Source organism: Neolamprologus multifasciatus, chromosome 13, assembly GCF_963576455.1.
Source record: "Neolamprologus multifasciatus chromosome 13, fNeoMul1.2, whole genome shotgun sequence".
In the NCBI taxonomy this organism is placed as follows: Eukaryota; Metazoa; Chordata; class Actinopteri; order Cichliformes; family Cichlidae; genus Neolamprologus; species Neolamprologus multifasciatus.
The window spans coordinates 15,261,122-15,283,352 of record NC_140451.1 but is presented as its reverse complement, the minus strand read 5'-3'; the positions used below and the strand labels follow the sequence as shown (position 1 = coordinate 15,283,352).

The following is a 22,231-nucleotide window of genomic DNA, read 5'->3' as shown; positions in this document are numbered from 1 at the left end:
AAGTGATTGGAGGGTTTGCAGGGGAACACCACAGGGAGGGGCTACATTGCTGACACTACCAATAGGCAGGATCAGCGGTTTATTTAACCTCTGCTACGACCCAAAATGAATTTTATTCAACATTTAGTGTTACCGTTTATCTTTATATAAGAATGAAAAAATAAAATAAAATGAAAGACACAAAGAGATAATAGTGGTCAGCAACTTGTTCTGTGAAGCGCAAATCTTGGACGTTGTTTTGGCCCATCCCCCCCTCTTCATTACAACTGATCATTCTTACCGATGCCCCGGCTGGGAGGTCATAACATCCTTCCTTCCGGGCTCGAGTCACATCGCAGTGAATCAGCATTGACTGCAGTTCAAACTAGAGAAATAGGGGGAAAAAATTAGCACAATACCGTGAAAGTACAGTACAGTCTGTGTCCCAAAGGTTAGGCCCTTTAATAATATATCGTCAGTTAGGATAAGACAAAAAATATTTAAAGAATAAAACCAAAAAACTAAAACTATCGAATAAGTTCATGCTTATGGACAGGGAGCATATCCGAACATAAACAATTATTATTATTATTATTATTATTATTATTATTATTATTATTATTGTTGTTGTTGTTGTTGTTAATAATAATAATAATAATAATAATAATAATAATAATAATAATAATAATAATAATAATAATCAGTAAAGTTTGGATGAGGAGACCACAGACTACCAAACAGGATGCTGGAAAACCTTGCTAACGGGCGCCCGGAAGGAAGAACTCCTGTGCATATAAATAAAAGACTGTTTGGGGGCGTTTTTGTTGTGGTTTTCATAGTAAAAGCTTTGGCGCTGCAATCACTTGAAAAATATTTAAGTTGTAATGTCACTATATTGAAGTTTATGCTAAACGCAAAAGATTTGTACATCAGAATGAAGACATTTGAAAAAGTGTAGGCCTGGGGTCACGTGGGTGGTCAATCAAAACAGTCCTTAGGCTTTAATTATGAATTCTATTTTTCTATTATAAATAATGAAAAGTCATTATGTATCAGGAAAGTGTGTCTTTTATGTACTTAACAATCTGCCATACTATATTTTGTGTAGCTTGAAGCATAGCCCACTGTAACAAGAAAGAAAGAAAGAAAGAAAGAAAGAAAGAAAGAAAGAAAGAAAGAAAGAAAGAAAGAAAAGGAAATGATCTGTAATGAAATAAGAAACATTATGAATCGAAATATATTAGGTCTAAGACCATTTATGATGTTAAATCCTAAAGTACTGTTCCCTGCTATATATGGGTCTGAAAGTGGGCGAATTCCATCAACTTTAGTACTAAATTTAGTCCTAAAAGAGACATACCGGAACTGCTACCACCTGGTTATGCTTGAGCTTTCCTATTAACGTGAAGCCATCAAGGCTGACTTCTAGTCTGGGTGGAATATCCTGAGACTCGATCAGGACACAGTCCACGAAAAGGGCCACAGAGTCCCTGCTGATTTCCAGGAACACTCTGTGCCACTGGTCATTGAAAAGAAACCCCAGGGGGCTGAAAACGACAGTCTGCCTCCCTCCGTTTAGCGCTGTGAAAGTAAACTCCAACGACTTGGATTCCCCGTTGAGCCTGACGGCCATCTGCTCGTTGCCGTTCACATCTTGCATTTGCCAGATATTCCAGTTTTGATTTACGGTGCTGCCACTCATGCGCAGCACTGCCACAAAGGCAAACTCCTCCGGCAATCCAAGCGGATAGGCTGATCTGCAGCATAAAGGGTGCCCAGTTATTAAACCCTCAGAATTTTTTTTCAATTAAAAATCAGCGGATCGATCAGAATGTATGAACTTTCTTGATTTTTTAGACTGTTATTAATGACTCTGTTATAAAATGAAACCTATCGACATCTCTTGCAACACGAAGGTTTTATTCTGTGTGTGATTTGTGTGGAAGTTAAAGGTGGGTCACAAAAGGAAAGGGGTGGAGCAGGTAATCGCGCCTTTGATGGTCAGGACCATGGACAGGGTAAACGGCATTAAACCAGATAAACCACTAGGTGTCGGTGTTCACTCACACATTTCAAAGCACAGCACCTCACCTTGTGTTGATTCTGAAGTTGAATGCTGTGCCTATTTGATAAGCAACATTCTGAGGAGATGGTCCAGCCACCTTCTTCACAGTGCCCCTTCTTGCCAACTCAGCAATGTGGAACTGTGACATGATATAAAATCCTGAAGGACACAAGAGTGGTTAAATATACATCTTATACGGCTTACAATACAATAGTCCTTATTGTTTCTGTGCTGTTTAAGTGTTCCTTAAATGTCTATTTACAGAGAAAATGTTGGGGTCATTCTCATTATACACTCTTTTTTTTCTTTTCACAATAATATTACTTCATCTGTATTGTATTTTGAGTCCACCTGGGAAATGATCCTCCCCAATGCTGATCTGAGGGCACATGGACTGCTGTTCCAAATGAATACCAACTTGAGATGAAAATCTCACAGCTGCAAGAAGGAAAGAGAAAGTAGTCAAAGGGTGTATGTGTGTGTGTGTGTGTGTGTGTGTGTGTGTGTGTGTGTGTGTGTGTGTTTCGTAGGAGGGAATAAAAGCTCAGTGTTTGGAAAGCAGCACCAGTGCCTTGAATAAATATTAGACTATTTCTGGCTGTTTGCCATATTCTCTTTAACGCTTCACTTCTAGATTTGCCTGTTTTTACACATCTGTGCAGAAAGTTTAAGGTTTTCCTCGAGTGTGAAGAGGATCTTTCCTTTTTCTGTTTGCCAACATGAGTCTCAGCATTGCATAAAACACCTCACTCCCCCCAGATGTATAACTCTGGGTTGATGCTGTAGCGTTACACTTATATATATTTGGCAATTTAATATACTTTGAGAATTCAGTGTACATTTGAATCTACATTTATATGTACTTGCACAAAAAAAACCTCCTAACCAAGTGATGTTAGTGCTTCTACACATACCCATATGCTGGATATATGTCATAAAATATAGATAGAACAGGATGCGGTAAAGAGGGAAGACATATGGAGAGAGGAAGGAAAACAAATAGAGTAAACCTAATGGGAAAGAAGGTCATGAAATAAGTGCCTAAGTCAATACATGTTGATTTATTGATTTCCTGATACTTGTAAAAATAAATGCGGGTGTCTAAGTCTTTTGGCTATAGAAAAGAGCGCTATAAACTCAGACCACACTGTTTAGAGTAACAAAAATGTGACAATTATTTAACATGTTAAAAAGATCATGCAGCTCAGAGAAACAGTTTCAGCAAAGAAGAACAGCTGCCACAAGCACAAACTAATTATTAATATGTGTAGTATGCTGCGGTTGACAGATACCGAACATGACTCATATTTGAGGCGATGCACTGCTCTGGTAATCTTGTTACTTTGTTCCTGTTTTTTTTTTTTTTTTTAAATGAAATGCCAGCTTCATGCGTCATTGATTTGTCAGCAATTGCACCATACAGCTCAGAAGATTACTTACTCTGGGAATGAAGTCCAGTGCAGAGGCACAGTGGGATCACATAGCAGCAGCACAATGAATAGAGCAGGATATTTCTGGAAGTTAATCAGAAGAAATCCTTGGTTCAGGTTTCTGACAGCACAGCCAGACACAACTCGTATTATTCTTGGTGTTGCAATTAAGTAAAAAGTTTACCTTTCGATTCCACCCATTTAAAAAAATTACCTGCTGCAGGATTTATTTTCTGATTTTCTTCCAGTAGTGAGCAAAAAAACCCCAAAAAACGCTGACGTGTTGCTCGGTCAGCGGAAGTAAATAGCTTTGGGTCTCAGTGAGAGGTCTCTTATAAGCTTGGCTTTTGTTATTTATTTGCAGGAGTGAGTCAACAGTCTCTGCAGTGTCAACTTCACCGTTCTCTTGCACCCACCTTGGATTTAATGTTACTTTAATGTTACTTCAGGCATATATACCTCAGTATTGTATTGTACCCCATTTGTAATTCTGTGAGCATCATTGTGTATGCTAAATAAAATGTAGTTGACTATGAAAAAGATCATGTTACCCTGTGGTGACATAATTTCCCCTGAACTTTTGGGACTGCATTCTTTGTGATCTCTGTGGCTGCATGGTATTCAGACGACAGTGTTTCCAGTATAGTCCTAACTGAAAATCAAGAGACTCTGACCAGGGAAGTATTCAAGCTGTGTTTGTTCTTAGAAGAAGGCAATAAAGCGCAGGACCTGCATTTTTCACAGTAGTCATAACACCCAGAGCCTAAGAAATGTCTTGTGTGGATTTCTAAGAAACTGGACATTCCCCCCCCCCCCCCCCCCCCCCAAGATTACCAGTGATTATGAATAAGAAATGAAACTGTTGATTGTGAATTTGTGTTTCTCCCCTACATTTCCTCCTTCTGTTGTGTCATTAAAAAAAAAAAAACTTCTTGAAGTGATATATATTAAGTGAACTCTACACTGATGAGTTAGATTAGATCTGGGCTTGGTGATCAGACCACAGCAGTGATGTGATCTTTTTGGAAGGTAAGTCCGAGTTTCTTCTTCTCAGTTTCTTCTTCTCAGAGTCCAGAAGAGATAAATAAATTAAACAAACGCATACATAAATCATGTCAGAGACCTTTAGACTCAACCTTATCTGGACTTTTTATTGAATCTAAGGAACAAAAAATCTTCTTTGACATCGAACTAGTGCTTCTACTTAATAATACCACCTGCACCTACAGAGTCCAGCCATGTTTGGTATTCTTGCAGACACAGACTATATGCATATCATTTTAATCACACTGGCATTTGGTGTTTCAAGGGATTTTATATATGAATTATTTCCTTTACCTCTGTATTATATGTAAGTCTGTGTGGGGGGTTGTTTATGTATGTATGTATTTCGGATGGTTTGTTTAAATTTCTATTTGTACATGTAACTGACCACATTTCCTAAAATGATTTTATGTCTGCACCTCTATTTGTGACATTGGCTATCAAAAATAAAATGAATTACATGAAAGTAAATTAAACTGAGTAAGTGAATTGGATGTGGTCACTAGAACAATGAACAGGCTGGATTATGACTTAAAAAGGTGACAGTGTTATGCAAAAGTTTTACAACATAAATAAACATACGTCTTTGGAGAAAAAAAACTTTTTTTTTTCTCTTCTTATTTTAATTATTATTATTGTGTGCTTGTTGAACTTTGCGGTGTTCCATTTAACGGTAGTAGTTTTGCATGTCAGCTGCGTCTCCGGTATGTGCAGCTACGCGCAGTTGAGAGGCGTACAGCTAGAGCAGCGTCTGCTGTCAGCTCTTCAGATTGAGCACAGTTAGCTCCCTGCTTAGCAAACACTGCTCACAGACATAACTACATGGAGGAGTGACGCTGTGTAACATTCTAACGCCAATTTTTCTATCAAGCTGACCAGGCCGGGAGGAGAACCAGTCAGGGGGGCATTGTTTTCTGTCCGCACTTCACTGTGAGAGGACGGCGAGAGGACTGAAATTTGAGCTAACGTTGGTTAGCCGGCTAATGTTAGCTTCCCAGCGAAATGGTGAGTAGCGTTAGCTTGACTGCGCAGCTAATGTTACCCGGTGGCAACTGTTCAGTGGGTGGCTAGCGCTGCTAAGTGTTACCGTTAGCGAAGGCACTGTCAAGGGAGACTGTTTTCAGGGGGGTGGTCTGTTAAAGTGTATTGTCTTTGCCGATTTTTTCCCTAACATTTTCTGATCCTTTTGGGGGAAAATATGTTTTGTTAGCTTCCCACCTGCAACCGAAATGAAATCCTTGCAAAGATTCTACCCTTCAGCTAGAGACCTTTGCTGCCTCACTCCTAGTTATAGCATCTAAATCTTAAAGCTAAGTTACAACTTAAACAGCTGTTTATTTCCTTGTCTGTATTGGTTTGGGGTTTTAGCTGTTGACTCTAGAAGAAACCATCGAGCCGACCGACGTCTTAAGGCCTTGTCATGTATATTTTAACAGAACTAGATGTTTAGATTTTACTTTCCCTGAGGTGTCTTACATTTTCTTAAGTGCCGGAGACATCGTCTTATCACCAATCGTCGGGTTGTTGGTCGGGGAAATATGTAATTTTGTTTTGGTAGTGTGTTTTTTGTTCTAAAAGTGACAGTTTTGTGTTATTGTTACGTTTGAACAAACGTTTCAGTGGATACAGCTCGCACTGGCAGGTTGTTTGGTGTATTGACAGCAATGCTTCAGGATTTCGGTCAACGCCTTACTTAATCTTTTGTATTCTCCACGTATATAACCTTTGCTTACATACCTTGTCGGAGATGGGCTTTTGTCTAAAGACTAAACCTGATAGACCAGTTGCTGCTACAATCCCAATACCAAACTTTCAGTGCATCATAAATCCATAATGTTATCAAAGTGTACTGAAACATTTACACAGCGGGGAACTGTTTGACAGGGTAACGATGTCAAGTTTTCCATCACATTATTATAGGTCTTGCAGCTTAGTTACCAAAAGCTTAACAAAAGCTGCAGTCACTGATTTGATCTAATTTAGTCTGGTATGAATTGCATTTGGCTGCTCGATTCATACAAACTAGTTAATCAGTTGACTTGCAAACTCAGGGTGACCATAAAGTATTTATGCTAGGCTTGCAAAGGGAATTGATACCCAAAACAAACATGACCACAAAGGCAAATTTACCTGACGGTGTCCTTGTATGTCCTCTGTGTTGTGCCCACTTAATTTGCAGGAGGTTTTTTTTGTTGTTGTTTTGTGTTTTTAAAGCAACAGAATTCAGAAAGGGATATTAACCTTGGATCTTGTCAGGCATCTGTGTTAACCCGATCAAGTTCATGGTGGTCTTTTGTAGCTCATTTCTTTTCACTGGCATGAACAGCTATTATATCTCGCAGTGGATGATTTATTAATTTAATATATGACTAATTTAGCAAGCGTCTGCATGATTGTTTTTGCCAGCTTTATTTTGTCTCAGCTACGGCCAGAAATACTATACACCCTTGTCTTAAATAAGGTCTAAAGTATGTCTGTGTGTATTTCTAACACTACCATTTGGTAATATTGTATTTCAGGGCTATTTTGTGCAATGTTATTAATAGTATTTTCTCTTATCCTGTCATATCAATTCTATAATTGTTATGGGCTGTTAACTAATTAGGCCCAGAGGACAGCATGCCTCGTGTGCCAAATTTAGACCTTATGCCCTAATAACTTCTCTAAATGAACCCAACTGTTATATATTCTTAAACTCACTCTTGTGACTGCTGGTGATGTTTTCTTTTAACTGATTTTACCTTGGGTTTCTTTTTGTAAACCTAGGTGAGTCGTTTTACAGCTTTTTAGAAGTTCTCATTCAGTTTAACTCAGTTTAAATACTGTATTTTCAAGTGTTAAGGTTTTGCAATAACCTGATTGCTGGAACTGAAATGACTAATTTGATTACTTTTGCCTGCAGGCCTACAGGTGTATCCCAGATGATGTAAGGCACCTCTGCCTGTAGAGACCAAGATGACTGAAGTCCAGGCCACAGTGGAATTCTCTGTGGAGCTCCACAAGTTTTACAATGTGGACCTGTTCCAGAGAGGGTGAGTTTTGTCTGAGTGTTTGGAAAAGTAATTCCATGTTTTCTTCCTAGCATGAGTCTAAGAGGGATTTTATACATGACATGGATTTCCCCAGAATATATTTATGTACTTTTACAATGTGTTATGCTAAATATTGTTCAACTGTGCTGGAATGTTTTTGAAGAAACCCGAACAAGCTTTGTCTTGCAGTTTGCATTAGAGAGGATCAGGAAGTGTTCTCTGAGTGTTCCAGCCAATGTAGGACACTTGGCAATGTTGTTCAGACCTTCAGGGCACTCACAAATGCTCTTGTACAGACAGTACAGAATATGCAAATCAGTACTTGACTATACTTTTTCAGATATGTAAATCTACTTCTTTGTTTTGATAATTGTTGTTATTACACCACAGTGATAATGGAGATAAAGATCATACTGTAAATGTATTTAAATTGTAATTTTTACAGTTTGTAAAAAGTACTCAGTAAAGAAGTTTAGTAACTTTTGAAGTCATGCAGTGAAGTATACCATGTGAATACAGATGTGGAGGAGTTCCTCTTTTCTGACTCATTAAATTTGAATTTGCATCTTGATTATCATATTGCCGCTGGCGTGTTAAAATAGTTAAATGATCTACCGTTAATTGAAGCATGAGCATTGATGCTTTAGGATGCCTAAATATAGCATGCTGTGAATAACAATCAAACATAACTTGAATAAACAAAAACAGATTTGCACATTTGCAAAACAGATTTTTGCAAATGTGCTTAAATTTTGTAAAAGATAGCTGACTGTGGTACAGCAGAATAACATTTGATCTGGCACAGGTTGGCTACTTGGCTGTATTTGGTGATAATTTTAGAAACCAAATTAATTAGAGCTGGGAATCACCCCACAATATGATATTATTACAATTTTAACATTTTACAGTTATGCAAAGTCACAGTATAAGTGATTATACTATGAGTATTTCAGTAACATATGTTACTTATTAATCTGGCACAAAATGTGGAGTGGAAAAGAATCAATAACCAGGCGGCCACTTTTTTGGGGGGGCATTCAAGGGGGTTGCTGTCCTATTTTTACTCGTGTGACTAAGCCGCTGCTTGCTCTGAATTAGGACGTAGCTTTGTCAAGCTTTGTGTCCAGTGTTTTCCCAGTTTTAAGTTATGTCAGGATGGTGGTGCATTAGATGAGCCCTCTTATTCATAATATCCCCAAAGTATTTTAATGTATTTATTAAAATACCAATATTTGGTGTCTCTAGAAATTGGTGATTGTATATTTTTGGTTAAATATATTGTTTTAACTACAGCATACTATGTATGTGCCAGACTGGATCTAAGTAGTAATGTAAAGGCAGAGCTTGAGGTCATCATGTCAGATTTAAGAGATACATTTATCATTTTTATGGGCTGAGCTCACTTAGCAGCATAGCACATATTGCTCTAAATAAACCACTTACTGGCTTTTATTGACTTCATTTGGAAGCTTCAGTCCAACTTTCCCCTTTGACTTGAGCTGTTACTTCCTGGTCCCTAATACAATTCCTCGTGGCTCTGGGCAGGATGGTGTCCAAAGTTTCCGTCATCCTGCCAGTTTGGAATAATACACCCCATGCAGACATTCTTTTCTCTTTGTAGACGTCCAGCACTGTGCAACGTTTAATGGAAGCATAAGGAAGGAAGAAAAGTGACTTGTGTTTTTTAAGCTGCAGTTTTGATCTTTAACATCTGGAAATTATTTTTTATAACAGCACTGTAATGATATGTCCCAGTGCTGAGATAAAACTCCTGCCCAAAGCTCTTGACTCATCAGTGCTTTAAGAGCTTAGGTTTACTACATGAGTGACTGCAAAAGAAAGTGCTCATTATTCATTTATTAGAGGTGAAGTGTCCTTTTACAAGTTGAAACACTTGTAGCTAACCTGTGCGGTTTGTTCCCCTTTTACAGCGTGTCTAATAATGTTCACCAAGCACGTAGAGCTGTCTTTCATGGATGTCTTCATTTTGGCTCTTTACTACTAGTGGGCTTTTAAAGGTTTAAAAACCTGAATCGTTTTTGCTGAACTGAGCAGTCGTTGTTATATTTCCGGCCTGCTTATAGAATAAAATGTCTGGGTGTTCATCAGACGTTAATGAAGGTGGTCTCTGCCTGTGCAGCTAGGATATCAAAACTTGTCGGGTGCAGGGGAGGTTGTCAAATGTCATCTTTATCGGGGAAAGACGTAAAAGATTTATATGTATTTACAGGTTCTACCAGCTGCGTGCCAGTCTTAAGGTGCCACCCCGTGTCCCACACAAGGTTGAGGCCAGTCTACTTCACCCAGGAGGTAAGTTCTTTAAAATGATGATGAATGATAACATCATGCAGAATACTAAAGACAAAGTGTGATTGATTGGGAAGCAAAATGTGGTCTGTAATGTCTCTGTCATGAAAAGGCAATATTTTATTAATACATTTGCCTAATTTGATATAGTAACTAAAATATGTATTCAAAGGTTGCAAATTATATTGGTAAACCCGAAGCAGTGACTGTTCTCAGATTTTTCCTAATTAAAGCCATTAAATAAGGCTTTGGTAGCCTGCAATATGCATTAAGTAGTACATGGCTAATTTTCTTATCAGGGGGCTCGATTTATACCTGTAACTGTATAGGTGATGTTGATTAACTTTTGCTAAAAAGTCAGGTAGACTTGGTGTATGTTATACCATTTTTATTCTCAGTGTTTATCTAAGGTTTTGTTTATCTGCCTTAAAAAATGTAACTGTTGTTTAATATAAAACATTTGTGTCAGACATATAGGCTCCTCAGTAGGGGATAGGTGTTTTGATTTCAGTTTTATCTTTATTTTGTAAAATTGTTGTTAGGACCAAATCTGCCACTGCAGCTACAGACATAAGATATATCTTGTCACATAATTTCCAATGTAGTTTGTAGAGATACCATTACATGCATGGTGTTAGTGTTTCTAACAATAATAGAAACACTATTATCTTTAGAAATAGTAATGTTAGGGCAGGATAGGTTATAATTCTTTAATGATAATTTTTCATGGACCCACAATTAATCATCATAGTTTTGTCTAGGCTCTGATCTGGCGTTTCCTGCATCAGTCCAAGATGACGTCATCTGCAGCAAAACGTTCCAGATCCTGTATAAAAATGAAGAGGTTGTTGTCAATGATGTCCTGCTCTTCAAAGTGATGATGCTGCTTGATGAAAAGAGGGTACGTTTAGAAAATAAATATGTTGTTTTTACTTATACAAGGCGTTTATTTATTACAGTGTATTTGCCAATACGTCACATGAAGCAGGACCGGCTGTTGCACAGCTAAATATAGTCAGCGTTAAAGGTTTCTTGTTTTTGTGTATTGGATACTGTTGTGTCTGTGGTTTATGAAACTGAGAGCGAGTCCTCCATGCAAACATCTACCATCTGGAGTTGCGCTTCCCTATTCTGTGTTTCAGGAAAGGGAAAAAAAACTGAGCTGAAATGTGGATGTTGAGTAAGATTTCTTTCTTCTTTTTTTCCCTCCCTGCAGAGAGGAAAATCAAAATAAATGTGCAACAAACATGCAAAGAAGTTGTAATAAAATTTTTTAACAAATTTTGTCAATTTTGTCTTGTTAATTTAATATGCATTTATATTAAAGAAATCGTCTTAACAGGCAAAAACATTTTTGTCAAATTAGGAATCATAGACTCATTGTCCTAACTGTAAAGTAAAATCTAAAGAGTTAGTGTGGAACATGTTTTTGGTAGAAATGCTGGGTAATTCCTCCTTCAGACACAGGAGCACAATTTGGAAGTCTAGATGCTGCCTTCAGCCAAAAGCAGTACAGTATGAGCATGATGCGTCTGCAGAATATCACAGAAATGGAGACAAAGTGATTTTTCTTTCTTACTGACCCAAAGCAGTGCAGCTGTCAGAATGAATGTCTTCTCTGAAATTGCTTCTAAGTTATTTGTGCCACTTTGCTTTTCCAGTGAATAAACAGATATGTGGAGTTTAGTGCATTCTGTTAGAACAGCAGAAACTGCTTTGACACCTGGTGTGCTCTTGGGCATAGGTCAAACAGACAAACGGTTTCAAAATGTATTAGGCTTATTAGAGTTGATACCATCAAATTACAAAAAACATCTTGGTAGCTTCAAATCAGCCCGGCACATATGTTGCTTTTTGCACGCAGGCTTTGAAGTTCACTATTTAACCACCAATTACTGTTTTTCATTCTCTTCAGGTAGAAGAGTCCCTCAATGATATGGATTTCCAGCTCTTCTTGGATTTATATTTCACAGATGGTGATTACACGTAGGTGTTGAAATATTTCATGTGCATTATACAATGTTTTATAATTTTGACATTTGCATCTCTTATGCAAATAAGGCACTTCTAAGGTTCTTTATTATATAATTTCTGCAGGCCAGATGATCCAAACTCTCTACAAAATATCAGTGGTCGCACACTTCGTTTGCACTTTAGCCTTCAGCGAGGCATCCACCAACACATCAATGTCATGTTTGACTACTTCCACCTGTCTGTCATCTCGGTAGCCATCCATGCCTCCCTTGTGGCACTACATCAGCCCCTTATCAGGTCAGACAGGGGGTGATTTACCTTACTGACAATTCAAGCACAGCTCTTGAAGCTCTTACATGATTTTATGATGTCATTTGGCTCTGCTGTATGCAGCAAACTTCAACATGATGCCTTTTTAAAATTGTTTTTAAACATGCCACAAGATTGTCTGTTTGAAGCAGTTAAGATAACTTATGACTTTGGGTTAGAATTAAATATAAAGTAGTCAAAAGCTTACTAAAATCTTGTGGTGACTGCATGAGTTTGACTTCAGCGTCTCTTTTCCTAGTTTACCTCGACCTGTCAAATCTACATGGCTTAACCGCAATGCTCCAGCACAGAGCAAAGACTCAGTCATCCCACCTCTGGAGAATGTCGTGTTTGGCAGCACTTATGTCAAGCAAGTATCACCAGATGTAAGTGGTCTCGTCTTATAGCAAACCAAATGTATCTGGAAATATTTGCTTTATTTGTAGATGATTGTGAACCTCAGAGTTGATCTAAAAATACGATCCTTTTTTTCGTATTGTGTTGTTCCACAAATAGTACAAAGACTGCATTAAGTTAAACAAAAAATGACTGCAATCTAGTACTCACTGTGCAATATGTTGTGGAACCCTAGTTATACTCTTATAAGGAAGAAAATGTAGGCTTTGATTATTATGTTGACACAGTGGTGAATTTCACAGCTCTACACATCAAGAAGACCGGTGTGTTGCATAAATTGTTTTTAAAATGCTGAAGACGTGTCAAACCGTTGATAAATGGGGCACAGGAAAAGTATCAGATTACTTTTACATATGCCCAGGAATCATTTATCTGTTATAAGAGATAGGTGGGCTGTTAGAGCCTTTTCTAAGATTCATTAGTGTAACTATACCAGAGTCGTCCAGACAGAACACTTGCAGTTCCCCTCATCACTCCACTAATATGCGGCATGGGGATAACAACCCATCGACACATTTCACAACAAGGTGTACAGCAGCCACTGTAAAGTAACTATTATAAGGAAAACAAATGCCTGGAAGTAACTCAGAATAATCTGTTATGATTCATAGTGCTCTGTGGAGGCACTATAACACCAGAGTAATGAGGCATTTTTAAATCATTTTCTTTCTAGAATAATTCTGTGGGGATGTTATACATCAGTCAAATGCTCTACCAACCCTAAAAAACAGGTGCCTCTACATTCTCTTCATGGGCACTTTTTTGAGTAGTAAAACTTGAAATGGAGGCAACAAATGTATATTTTTCCCCCCCTATGTCCAAGAGTTTCTGTTTTGGCAGTGGCTAATGAGCAAATTATCTACAATGTCAAGGTAATAAGAATGTTCACAGAGTTATTATGTTTTATAGCCTTTTCTTTCCCATTTTTGTTCCTCAGGGCAGGACATTCTTGGTATCTGACCAGTGTCTGCAGCATGCCTTCAGTCTGCACCATAACCTTTGCTCCAATCTCCTAATAGCCTACCAGGGCCTCTTTGGCTACTTCACCTCCATTACTAAGGACCTGCCCTCCTCTCATCGTATGGAATTAGGTATGCAGCATTGTGCATTATTATCAGCATCAACAGTGTTGTTACTGCAAGCTGTAAAGCAATGCATTATCCCTAAATACAAGACTTAATTAAATAAGAATTTATATTTATTTTTGCACACTTTTTAAACTTATAGCCTCTGAGGAAAAAACTTTTTCTCAGAGTTACGCACAATTAAATATAATACTTATAGCTTCTTAATCATTGTTTTTGCAATCAGTGGACTGTCATTGTTTTGTTTTTCTTTTGTGTTTGCTATGTCCAAGTTTATTGTGAGGCCATATCATTTCACATGATCCCTACACATTATCACATTAAGCCCTTTAAATTGACTGCACAAGCAGCTTACTGAGTTGTTTTAGAGATCTAATCAGATGATCTTAGTTCATTATACTTACAACACTTGCTTCCAGTAGGGAAGTCTGTTAACCAGTAGATTAAAGCCAGACACAACTCACTGTTGTAATTATGGCTTGGGAAACCCAATCCACACAACTGGCAGATAGTAACCCATCCTAGGGGAAAAAATAATGAAAAAGGTTAAACATGACTATATGTGCAATCTTACTAGCCAAGCCCAGCATGCAAGTCCTTTATGAGCGAGTACTCAGAAGACCCTATCCCCGAAGTCAAAGGCACGTCTACATAGGTATGTCCCAAAGTACTGTACCTCAACTCCGCTTGCTTTTTTCCCGCTTTTTTCTTTTCACTTCACTTTCCTCCTTGTTGAAAACGCCATGGCCTCTGTATAACCCACTCTTTAGAAGCAAAATAAGCTTCTGTCATCTTTTTAATTTCTGTATACTCATTCTTTCTTTCCACCTTAATAACCAGGCTTTGGACGAAGAGTTTCGTAACACATTTAAAAATACTTTCTTAAACGAGTGCTCTCTGATAAAACTTTCTTAATGTGGTCGGATTACAAGGTCAGAAGATTTCTGTATGATTAAATAATTTGTTGAATTTGCTTCCTCAGAACAACTTGACTTAGAGGCCCGTCTGACTGAGTTATGTGAACAAGTCAAGGTGAGGCCTGTTCAGTTCTGTTGTGTGTGGGTTTTTTTTTTGTTTGTTTTTTTGTGTTTTTTGTTTTGTTTTTTGTTTTTTGTTTGTTTTTTTTTTGGGGGGGGGGTTGCACAGAAAGCTTTATTTGCTGTAGGATGGGAATCTTTTATTATACCAAATAGCTTAAGGTGTGCCAGCAAATTATTAAGATACTATTGCGTCTGTGGTATTTGTGAGCAAGCATTGTGTTGCTTCTGAGTTGATCGAATAGCATTTGAAACTGAAAGTATTTCATATTTATGTAGATCAGATAACCAGTCTTTTGCAGTTTGCTCCCTCAAGTCCGGCCCAGATAGTTGTGCCCTCTCTGCATTAAAAATAATAGAGCATGTTTTGTAGAGCTTTTTGAGTATATTGTGATTGTACATTTTGAAACTTGCTTTTAGTTTATTGCTAACTTGAGCCCCCTGTTGGTTGACTTGTATGTTTGTACTTCTAGCAAAAAGCAGAGTCACCTGATGAGCTGGCAGAACTAGTTAATATGAACCTGGCTCAACTCTGCTCTCTGCTCATGGCTCTCTGGGGACAATTCCTAGAGGTTGTGTCCCTGCAGGAGCATGTTGCAGCCATACTAGCTGTGGAGCATCATACACTAAGAGTGAGTTCAACTTTTTAAACCTACTAAACATTTTGCTAGATATCTGCTAGTGGTGATAATCTTTACTGTTTTAATCCTCTTACCTCCACAGTATAGACTGAATTCTTATTTTATACTGTTATTACAGGTAAGGCGGTTTGCTGAGGCTTTCTTTTGTCTTGAACATCCAAGACAATCCGCACTGGCATATCAGGAGTTACAGTAAGTCAAGTTGGCATGCGTGTCTTGATTGTGAAATGTAGCATTCCTTTTATCAGGCCTGGACCAGTACTTACTTGCCTGACATACTATAACTTTTCTCTATCTGAGTTGTTGTCTGCTTTTTTTTTTCTTTTTCTTTTTTTTGCTCCCTCCTTCAGTGCTCACAGTCACCAACAGATGACTAATGCGGTCAAAAGCTCCAGCTACTTCTTGTCTTTGCCTCCACTTCCAGTGGAATGTGCTGACCTGGATGGTGATGTTAGCTCCCTACCAATCATCTTTGAGGATAGATACCTGGACTCTATCACTGAAGGTCAGTAAAATTGTTTTGTTGTTTAGTCATTATTTTGTTTAATTAGGTATGTTTCTGATTTTTAAATATATTTATATTTTTGTTTTGTGTCCTTTTTGGGCTTTTTTTTTGTTTGTTTGTTTTTTTTTGTTTAACTTGGTTGAATCTTGAAGATCGGGATGGACCCTGGCTGGGCATGCACAATACAAGGACTGGCTCAGCTTCTGCTAAAACAGACAAGCCTAATGCAAAGGACCTCAGTGCAGCAGCCAGCCCAATACCTGAGTCACGATGTGCCCCTGTGGATAACCCCTGGCCTGACAACTGTGATCCACCACCTAAGTCCAAAGGCAAGTCAGTCAAACTGAAGAAAAATTCAAAGGCTGAAAACTCTAAGAAGCTGATTAGACAAGGCTCTAAAGACTCTGTGGTTTTGGTGGGCTATAAGAACCTCAAAGCTCCCTATGGTGCCAGCAGCTCAAAGTACAAAGAAGGGGAAGTTGCCCTTAAGCAAGCTGAGGAACAAGGTACTTTACTGGGGGACACAACTAGTCATTTAAGGACTAATGCCAGTTCTGTTTTCGACTCTGTTGTCACATCAGTACATTCTGGAAACCGTGCTGATGACGCTGTTGTGGACAATAATGTAACTAATGCTGCTTGTCAAAAAGGTATTTTTACAAATCCTACAATCTTGGACACTCAGAGTAATCCCCAGGCGGGTACTGGGGCTGTTGCTACATGTAACCAACTGATTCCAAAAGACAAACAAGACCACAGTGGCCAAAAGGTGCCACAATGGTCTGCTGGACTAAAACAAAATGAGGTGGAAGGAAGTAACAAGGACCCATACCAACATGATAAAGTAATGGCTCTACCATGTCAGGCTGAAGGAAGAGTCAACAGTAATATTCCTGAGATTACCCAGACAGACCTCTGTGACTCACAACAGTCTTTTGTGGAATCTGTATTTGAAAGGCCAAGTAAAGAGACAGCGCAGCGCAGCCAGTCCTGTGTAGTCTCAGTACAGGTAAAGAGTGATTGTATCCGACTAACAGACGGAGGAGCCCCTAGTGCTTCATCTCGCCTCTCAGACTCAGGCATTGAAAGTGAGCCCAGCTCCTTTGCCACTCAGCTTGTTCTAGGACAAAACACCTGTGCTGGCGTATGTGTTGGGGAATCAGGTGTTGCTGCGGCCCCACAGCCTGAGAGGGCCCTCCAGAGTTCTGCACCACGACCTGTTCAGCATAGCACAGTGCAGAAGCCTGGAGGGGCTGGAGAAATTCTGTACCCAGAAAGTATCAGCGCTGTCAGTGGAGTCCAGTCATCTCTCACTTCCATCAACTCCTTGCCTTCAGATGATGAAGGTGAAGGCTCCTCTAGGGCCTCCAGTGGAGCTGAAGTCCGTGGCAGGAAATCGAGCATCTTGGTGCAGGAGCAGAGTTTAGTCTTTTCTGGAGATATCAGCGGACGGCCTGATGCTGCCTGCAAACCTGACACTGTTACAGGGGATTCCCAACTTGGAAAGCCTTCTTTGGATTTGGAAACAGATCCCAAATTAATATGTATTTCTGACTTGGGACTACAGGAAGCAGCCAGCTCTGGATATAAGGAGTCCCGTAGTGAACCTCATACAGCCTGCCCCTCCAGTAACTCTGCCACCACCAGTAGCACTGACCTGGTAAAACGTGGAATGGTTGAGAACTACTTCGGCTCATGCTCTAGCACAGATGTGTCTGAGATCAGCCCTATAGAAACATCTGCTATCACACTGGGAATTCAGGCAGGACCACAGGTTGAGGAGGATGAGGATGAGACGGAGCATGAGATGATAGAGAATGGTTACTATGAGGAAGGTGACGGCTACGCTTTTGTGAATGGTGTTGCTGATGATGAGCAGGTTGGGGATGCAGCTGCTCAAGAGACAAATCTTTCATTTGAACAACTTGGCATTGGCTACCTCCATGAAACAAAAGATTTATCAAAAGCTCCGATCTGCTCAAACATAACCGCCAGCAGTGTTGGATATAGCTTCGGAAGACCTCCCTATTCAGCCACTTCCCTTTCTTCAAGCTTGCAGTGGTATGAGTGCGCACCCACACCACAGATGAAAGCGTGAGTCATCATTTTTTTCTTTTTAAAATATCACTTAATGTCTTCATGCACACACTTGTCAAATTTCACACGTTATAGATGAATATTCATCCACCTGTGGCTTTTGGGGGTTTTTTTGTGTAGGTTTATTAAGGCCAAGGAAGAAATGAAGCAGCTAAAGCTTCCTGGTTTCTTGTACAGCGAGGTCCCTGAGCTGGCATCCACTGTGCCCTATTTCAGCATGGAGGAAGATGAAAGCTGTGAAGAAGGCATCCACCTCATAGTCTGTGTCCATGGCCTGGACGGTAAGAAAAAGTTCTGAGAGTTACTTTTGAAATCAGTTTGCTTTTTTATTAAAAAATTAATGAATGCATTTTGTTCCCTTTATTGCTGCAGGTAACAGTGCAGACCTCAGACTTGTGAAGACCTACCTGGAGCTTGGACTGCCTGGTGCTCGTATAGACTTTCTAATGTCGGAGAGGAATCAGGTATAGATATGAAAATAAACCTGGAAAATGTTTTTTTGTTTGTTTTTTGTTTTTGTCAGATTTTCATTGCCTTGTTTATTTAATACTATTTTTATCTGCAGAATGACACCTTTGCTGACTTTGAGTCAATGACAGACCGACTCCTGGATGAAATAGTCCAGTACATTCAGATATACAACCTTACAGTGTCAAAGATAAGGTAATGCATTGTGTTAATGCAAATCTAATATCATAACATAATTATTAAGAAATTGCTTGTATTTTATTGAACTTAGATTTAAGTTGGTGATTCAGTTAACTGATTTCCAAAAGCATGTCTAATGCTGTTAAAGTATGTCAGTGAAATTGTTCCATTTTAATGTTGTTTGTTGTCTTTACATCTTTTCTTTTTTTTCCTCTTTTTTTTATCGATGTATCCTTTGCAGCTTTGTCGGTCATTCGCTGGGAAACCTCATAGTCCGCTCAGTGCTGACCAGACCCAGGTTTAAATGTTACCTGAACAAGCTACACACTTTTCTTTCCCTTTCTGGGCCTCACCTGGGGACACTATACAACAGCTCTGCTCTGGTGAATACAGGTGAACGTCAGAAGAGTTGACTGTATTTTCAGAGATTCCATATTTTAGTCAGCTTATTGGTAGCTGATGTTTTCTGTTTATTTATTTTTTGTGTGTGTTTTGTCTCTTTTGTCATAGTGATGGATCCTGTTAAATAACTAATATAACTTTGTTTTTAGGCCTTTGGTTCATGCAGAAGTGGAAAAAGTCTGGGTCACTCTTGCAGCTGACATGTCGTGATCACTCTGATCCTCGCCAAACTTTCCTCTATAAGCTCAGCAAGAAATCTGGTAAGCTTTTTTTTTAAAAAAATAAACCAGATGTGTTTTAGCTTGTATATTTGGAAGATCAGATTTATATATATATATAAACCTTATACTCATACACCTTTCTAGGTTTGCAGTTTTTCAAGAATGTGGTGCTAGTGGGGTCACTGCAGGATCGCTATGTTCCCTATCATTCTGCTCGAATAGAAATGTGCAAAACTGCATTAAAGGACAAACAAACAGGTGGGTTGAAACAAGATCCTTGCTATGTGCACTGATGCGACTTGCAAGTTCAAGATGTCTGGTAAATGCAGAAGAAAAGTAAGAAAGCCTGAAAAGCTGAGTCTTAAAGGCTCAGACTCACCAAGCAATACACTTTACATACAATTACACTGCACACTTATTGTTCAACCATGTAGTGTAGTTTCCCTCGAATGTGTGACCTTCAGTTCCGGTTGTGTGTTTAGACGGTGACTAAACTATTTTTGGCTCTGCCTTTTTTCTTTTTTCTTTTTTCTCAAATGATTTCTCCCTTCTTCCTCATTTTCAGAATTTTTTACATTCTTTTTCCTTTTATGTCTTTACTTGTCTTTTTTGTACATAAAGAAATAAAGAATAAATTATGATTTCTAATTGATGTTGGCAAACTAATGCTAATCTATACACTGCTCAAAAATTAAAGGAACACTCTAATCAGAGCATCAAGTCACTTAAACTTCTGTGGCATTGATATTGATCTGGTCAGCTAACTAGGAGGGGGGGGGGGGGGGGGTTGTTAATCAGTTTCAGCTGCTTTGGTGTTGACAACAAATTAACAGGTGCCCCAGAGGGCTAACAATGACACAATCCCTAAAAGGGAGTGTTTTTAAATTTTAAAGATGAGGAGAGACATTTTTTCCCTCTTCTTTTCTGACTTTTTTTTCTCCTACCATTTTTTTTGCATTTGGTTAGGGTCAGTGTCACTCCTGGTAGCATGAGGATACAGATGTTAGTCCAAATCCTCTTATAAGGTACATCAATATGTGCCATTGCCGGAAGGTTCGCTGTCTCTTCCAACACAGTCTCGAGAGCATAGAGGAGATTCCAGGAAATGGCTACTCTTGGAGAGCTGGACAAGGTCTTATAAGGTCCTTAATCCATCAGCAGGATTTGTATCTGTTTCTTTGTGCAAAGAGGAACTGGATGAACACTGGCAGAGCCCTACAAAATACCTAAAGCAGGCCACTGGGATGAATGTCCGATGCTGCGTGGTTGCACCTTAGACTGTCCAAGAGCTCAGGGATGCACCGGTCCAGTTTTAGAAGAGCATCCCCCAGGACATCATCTGTCATCTTAATAGGAGCACGACTCGACATTGCCAGACATGAATAACAACATAATTGGGAAATACAAACTACTTGAGTACCATTTTTGAGTTGCTCTAATTAAATTCTGGCAAATAGACTAGCCTGCTGCATTGTTTTGTTTTGCTTGTTTGTTTTAGTTTAAATTCCAGGGGGTCTATGAACTCAACCCAGATTTCATTTACATCGAATAATGTGACATCCTTTCACAATACCCGGTCCATATCAGTATAGATATCAGAAAGATTTTTTTCCCATTGTGATCTGAAAAGTTCCGGGTTGTTTTTTTTGGGGGGTTTTTTGAGCAGTGTATGATTCTCCTGTCTTTTTAAAAGTAAATGACTATAACCAACCTCTTTGGTCTTGCTTACACCAGGTCCTGTGTACGCTGAGATGATTGAAAACTTGCTGCTGCCAGTGCTTCAGAACAAAGACTGCAATCTAGTGCGATATGATGTCATTCACGCCCTGCCCAACACAGCCAACTCCCTTATCGGCCGGGCTGCTCACATCGCCGTCCTCGACTCTGAGATCTTCCTGGAGAAGTTCTTCCTTGTTGCGGGCCTCAAGTTCTTTCAGTAGAACTGCGACAGATTCAGACATTTGGCTGGACAAGAGGAGTGTGGAGCGTATACCTCAACGCAGCTAAATTTTATTCTGATTATAGTATCTGGATTATCTCTTTGTTTTTAAATGCATATAACTTTTTTTAATTATCATTCATATAAGGAAAATTGTGTTTTCTGTCTGATGATGTTAGAATCAGTGGTTATGGATCTTGTTATTTTTATTTTTCTACTACTTCCTTTTTTTTTTTCCTTTTTTTTTTTTTTCTTTGGAGGGGTGGTTAAATTATTTCCCCTCATATGCTATATTTTCAGTGTTATTTATGTGCTTTGTTTTTACTTAAAACATTGTTTTACTCCAAGTTATTCAGTTAATTTTAGATGCTGAACTGGAAATGTAGCTGCTACAAAAAAGAAATGGCTGTTTTGGTGAGCTGGCCCAAGTCAATTCTGCACGTACTGTCCTCACCATTGCAAATGATTTTTTTTTTCCACCAAATTTAAGAGACACTGCATTGATTTGCACCACAACTACATTTTACAAGCTTTTGTACTGAAAATGGTCATTTGTACAAGTTACTTTTTTTATCAACAATTTTCCATCATTTTTAATGGCAAAGATTGCATTTGAAATAGGGTTGTTTCTCAGCCTTGGCTTTGGTTGAAATCTTTATGCTGTCTCTAACAGTTACAGCATTCTGCACATTTGCCCAGCCTGGCGTTGGGAGCGTAAAGCTTTGCCGACAACATGACATTTGATTACGGGGTTTTAAGCAATGATCATGATTCAAGAAAAGCACGTGTTGGTAATATGAACCTTTTATCGAAAGCACTTGGTTAATCATTTGGTGATTATTTATGTTTAAACTGGAAGTGTTGGTTGAAACTGAGAAATGTTTCTTGGACAGTTGTTTATATATTATCATAATGTACCATTAAATATGCATACTATGACTTGTCTTTTTTTCTGGAGTTCATTTCAGGATTTGGGAGCGTTGTCGCTCCTAAGCATTTGGTGCATATAGGCAAAATCTCTGAAATGTCAATCAGTAAGTAATACATCCTTATCTGCTAAATTTGATTAAGAGTAGGTTTGTGTAGCATATTATTTTAA

The 22,231-nt window shown here is 38.7% G+C and overlaps 2 protein-coding genes across 3 annotated transcripts; one reads left to right on the top strand and one right to left on the bottom strand.

The window, feature by feature from the left end:
• Window positions 1–111: 111 nt before the first annotated feature.
• On the bottom strand, window positions 112–5,204 carry col19a1 (collagen, type XIX, alpha 1). Its single transcript, XM_085181755.1, has 6 exons — window positions 3,659–5,204; window positions 3,485–3,558; window positions 2,396–2,482; window positions 2,071–2,203; window positions 1,340–1,736; window positions 112–364 (listed from the first exon to the last, which is right to left on the bottom strand). Exons 1-6 carry the CDS (start codon window positions 3,673–3,675, stop codon window positions 143–145), a joined length of 930 nt encoding a protein of 309 aa, XP_085037881.1. The 5' UTR covers window positions 3,676–5,204; the 3' UTR covers window positions 112–142.
• A 54-nt stretch (window positions 5,205–5,258) lies between these two features.
• fam135a (family with sequence similarity 135 member A) lies at window positions 5,259–22,072 on the top strand. 2 transcript variants are annotated; one of them, XM_085181741.1, is made up of 21 exons: window positions 5,259–5,523; window positions 7,421–7,550; window positions 9,781–9,860; window positions 10,619–10,758; window positions 11,773–11,843; window positions 11,955–12,128; window positions 12,400–12,526; window positions 13,495–13,648; window positions 14,220–14,297; window positions 14,625–14,674; window positions 15,153–15,311; window positions 15,439–15,512; window positions 15,671–15,825; window positions 15,978–17,919; window positions 18,043–18,203; window positions 18,295–18,386; window positions 18,488–18,585; window positions 18,812–18,963; window positions 19,122–19,232; window positions 19,338–19,451; window positions 20,928–22,072. In XM_085181741.1, exons 2-21 carry the CDS (start codon window positions 7,474–7,476, stop codon window positions 21,131–21,133), a joined length of 4,215 nt encoding a protein of 1,404 aa, XP_085037867.1. In that variant the 5' UTR covers window positions 5,259–5,523; window positions 7,421–7,473; the 3' UTR covers window positions 21,134–22,072. The 2 variants fall into 2 exon arrangements, with proteins under 2 accessions (XP_085037867.1, XP_085037868.1); XM_085181742.1 differs by lacking the exon at window positions 14,220–14,297.
• The last annotated feature ends 159 nt before the right edge of the window (window positions 22,073–22,231 follow it).

Coding starts and splice junctions, on each gene's coding strand:
- col19a1 (XM_085181755.1), bottom strand. Junction 2,204..2,395: donor TGGGGAGGATCATTTCCCAG/GTGGACTCAAAA, acceptor TGTGTCCTTCAG/GATTTTATATCATGTCACAG. Junction 365..1,339: donor ACCAGGTGGTAGCAGTTCCG/GTATGTCTCTTT, acceptor CTATTTCTCTAG/TTTGAACTGCAGTCAATGCT.
- fam135a (XM_085181741.1), top strand. CDS start 7,474: ATGACTGAAGTCCAGGCCACAGTGGAATTCTCTGTGGAGCTCCACAAG. Junction 15,513..15,670: donor CTGGCATATCAGGAGTTACA/GTAAGTCAAGTT, acceptor TCCCTCCTTCAG/TGCTCACAGTCACCAACAGA. Junction 19,452..20,927: donor ATTAAAGGACAAACAAACAG/GTGGGTTGAAAC, acceptor TGCTTACACCAG/GTCCTGTGTACGCTGAGATG.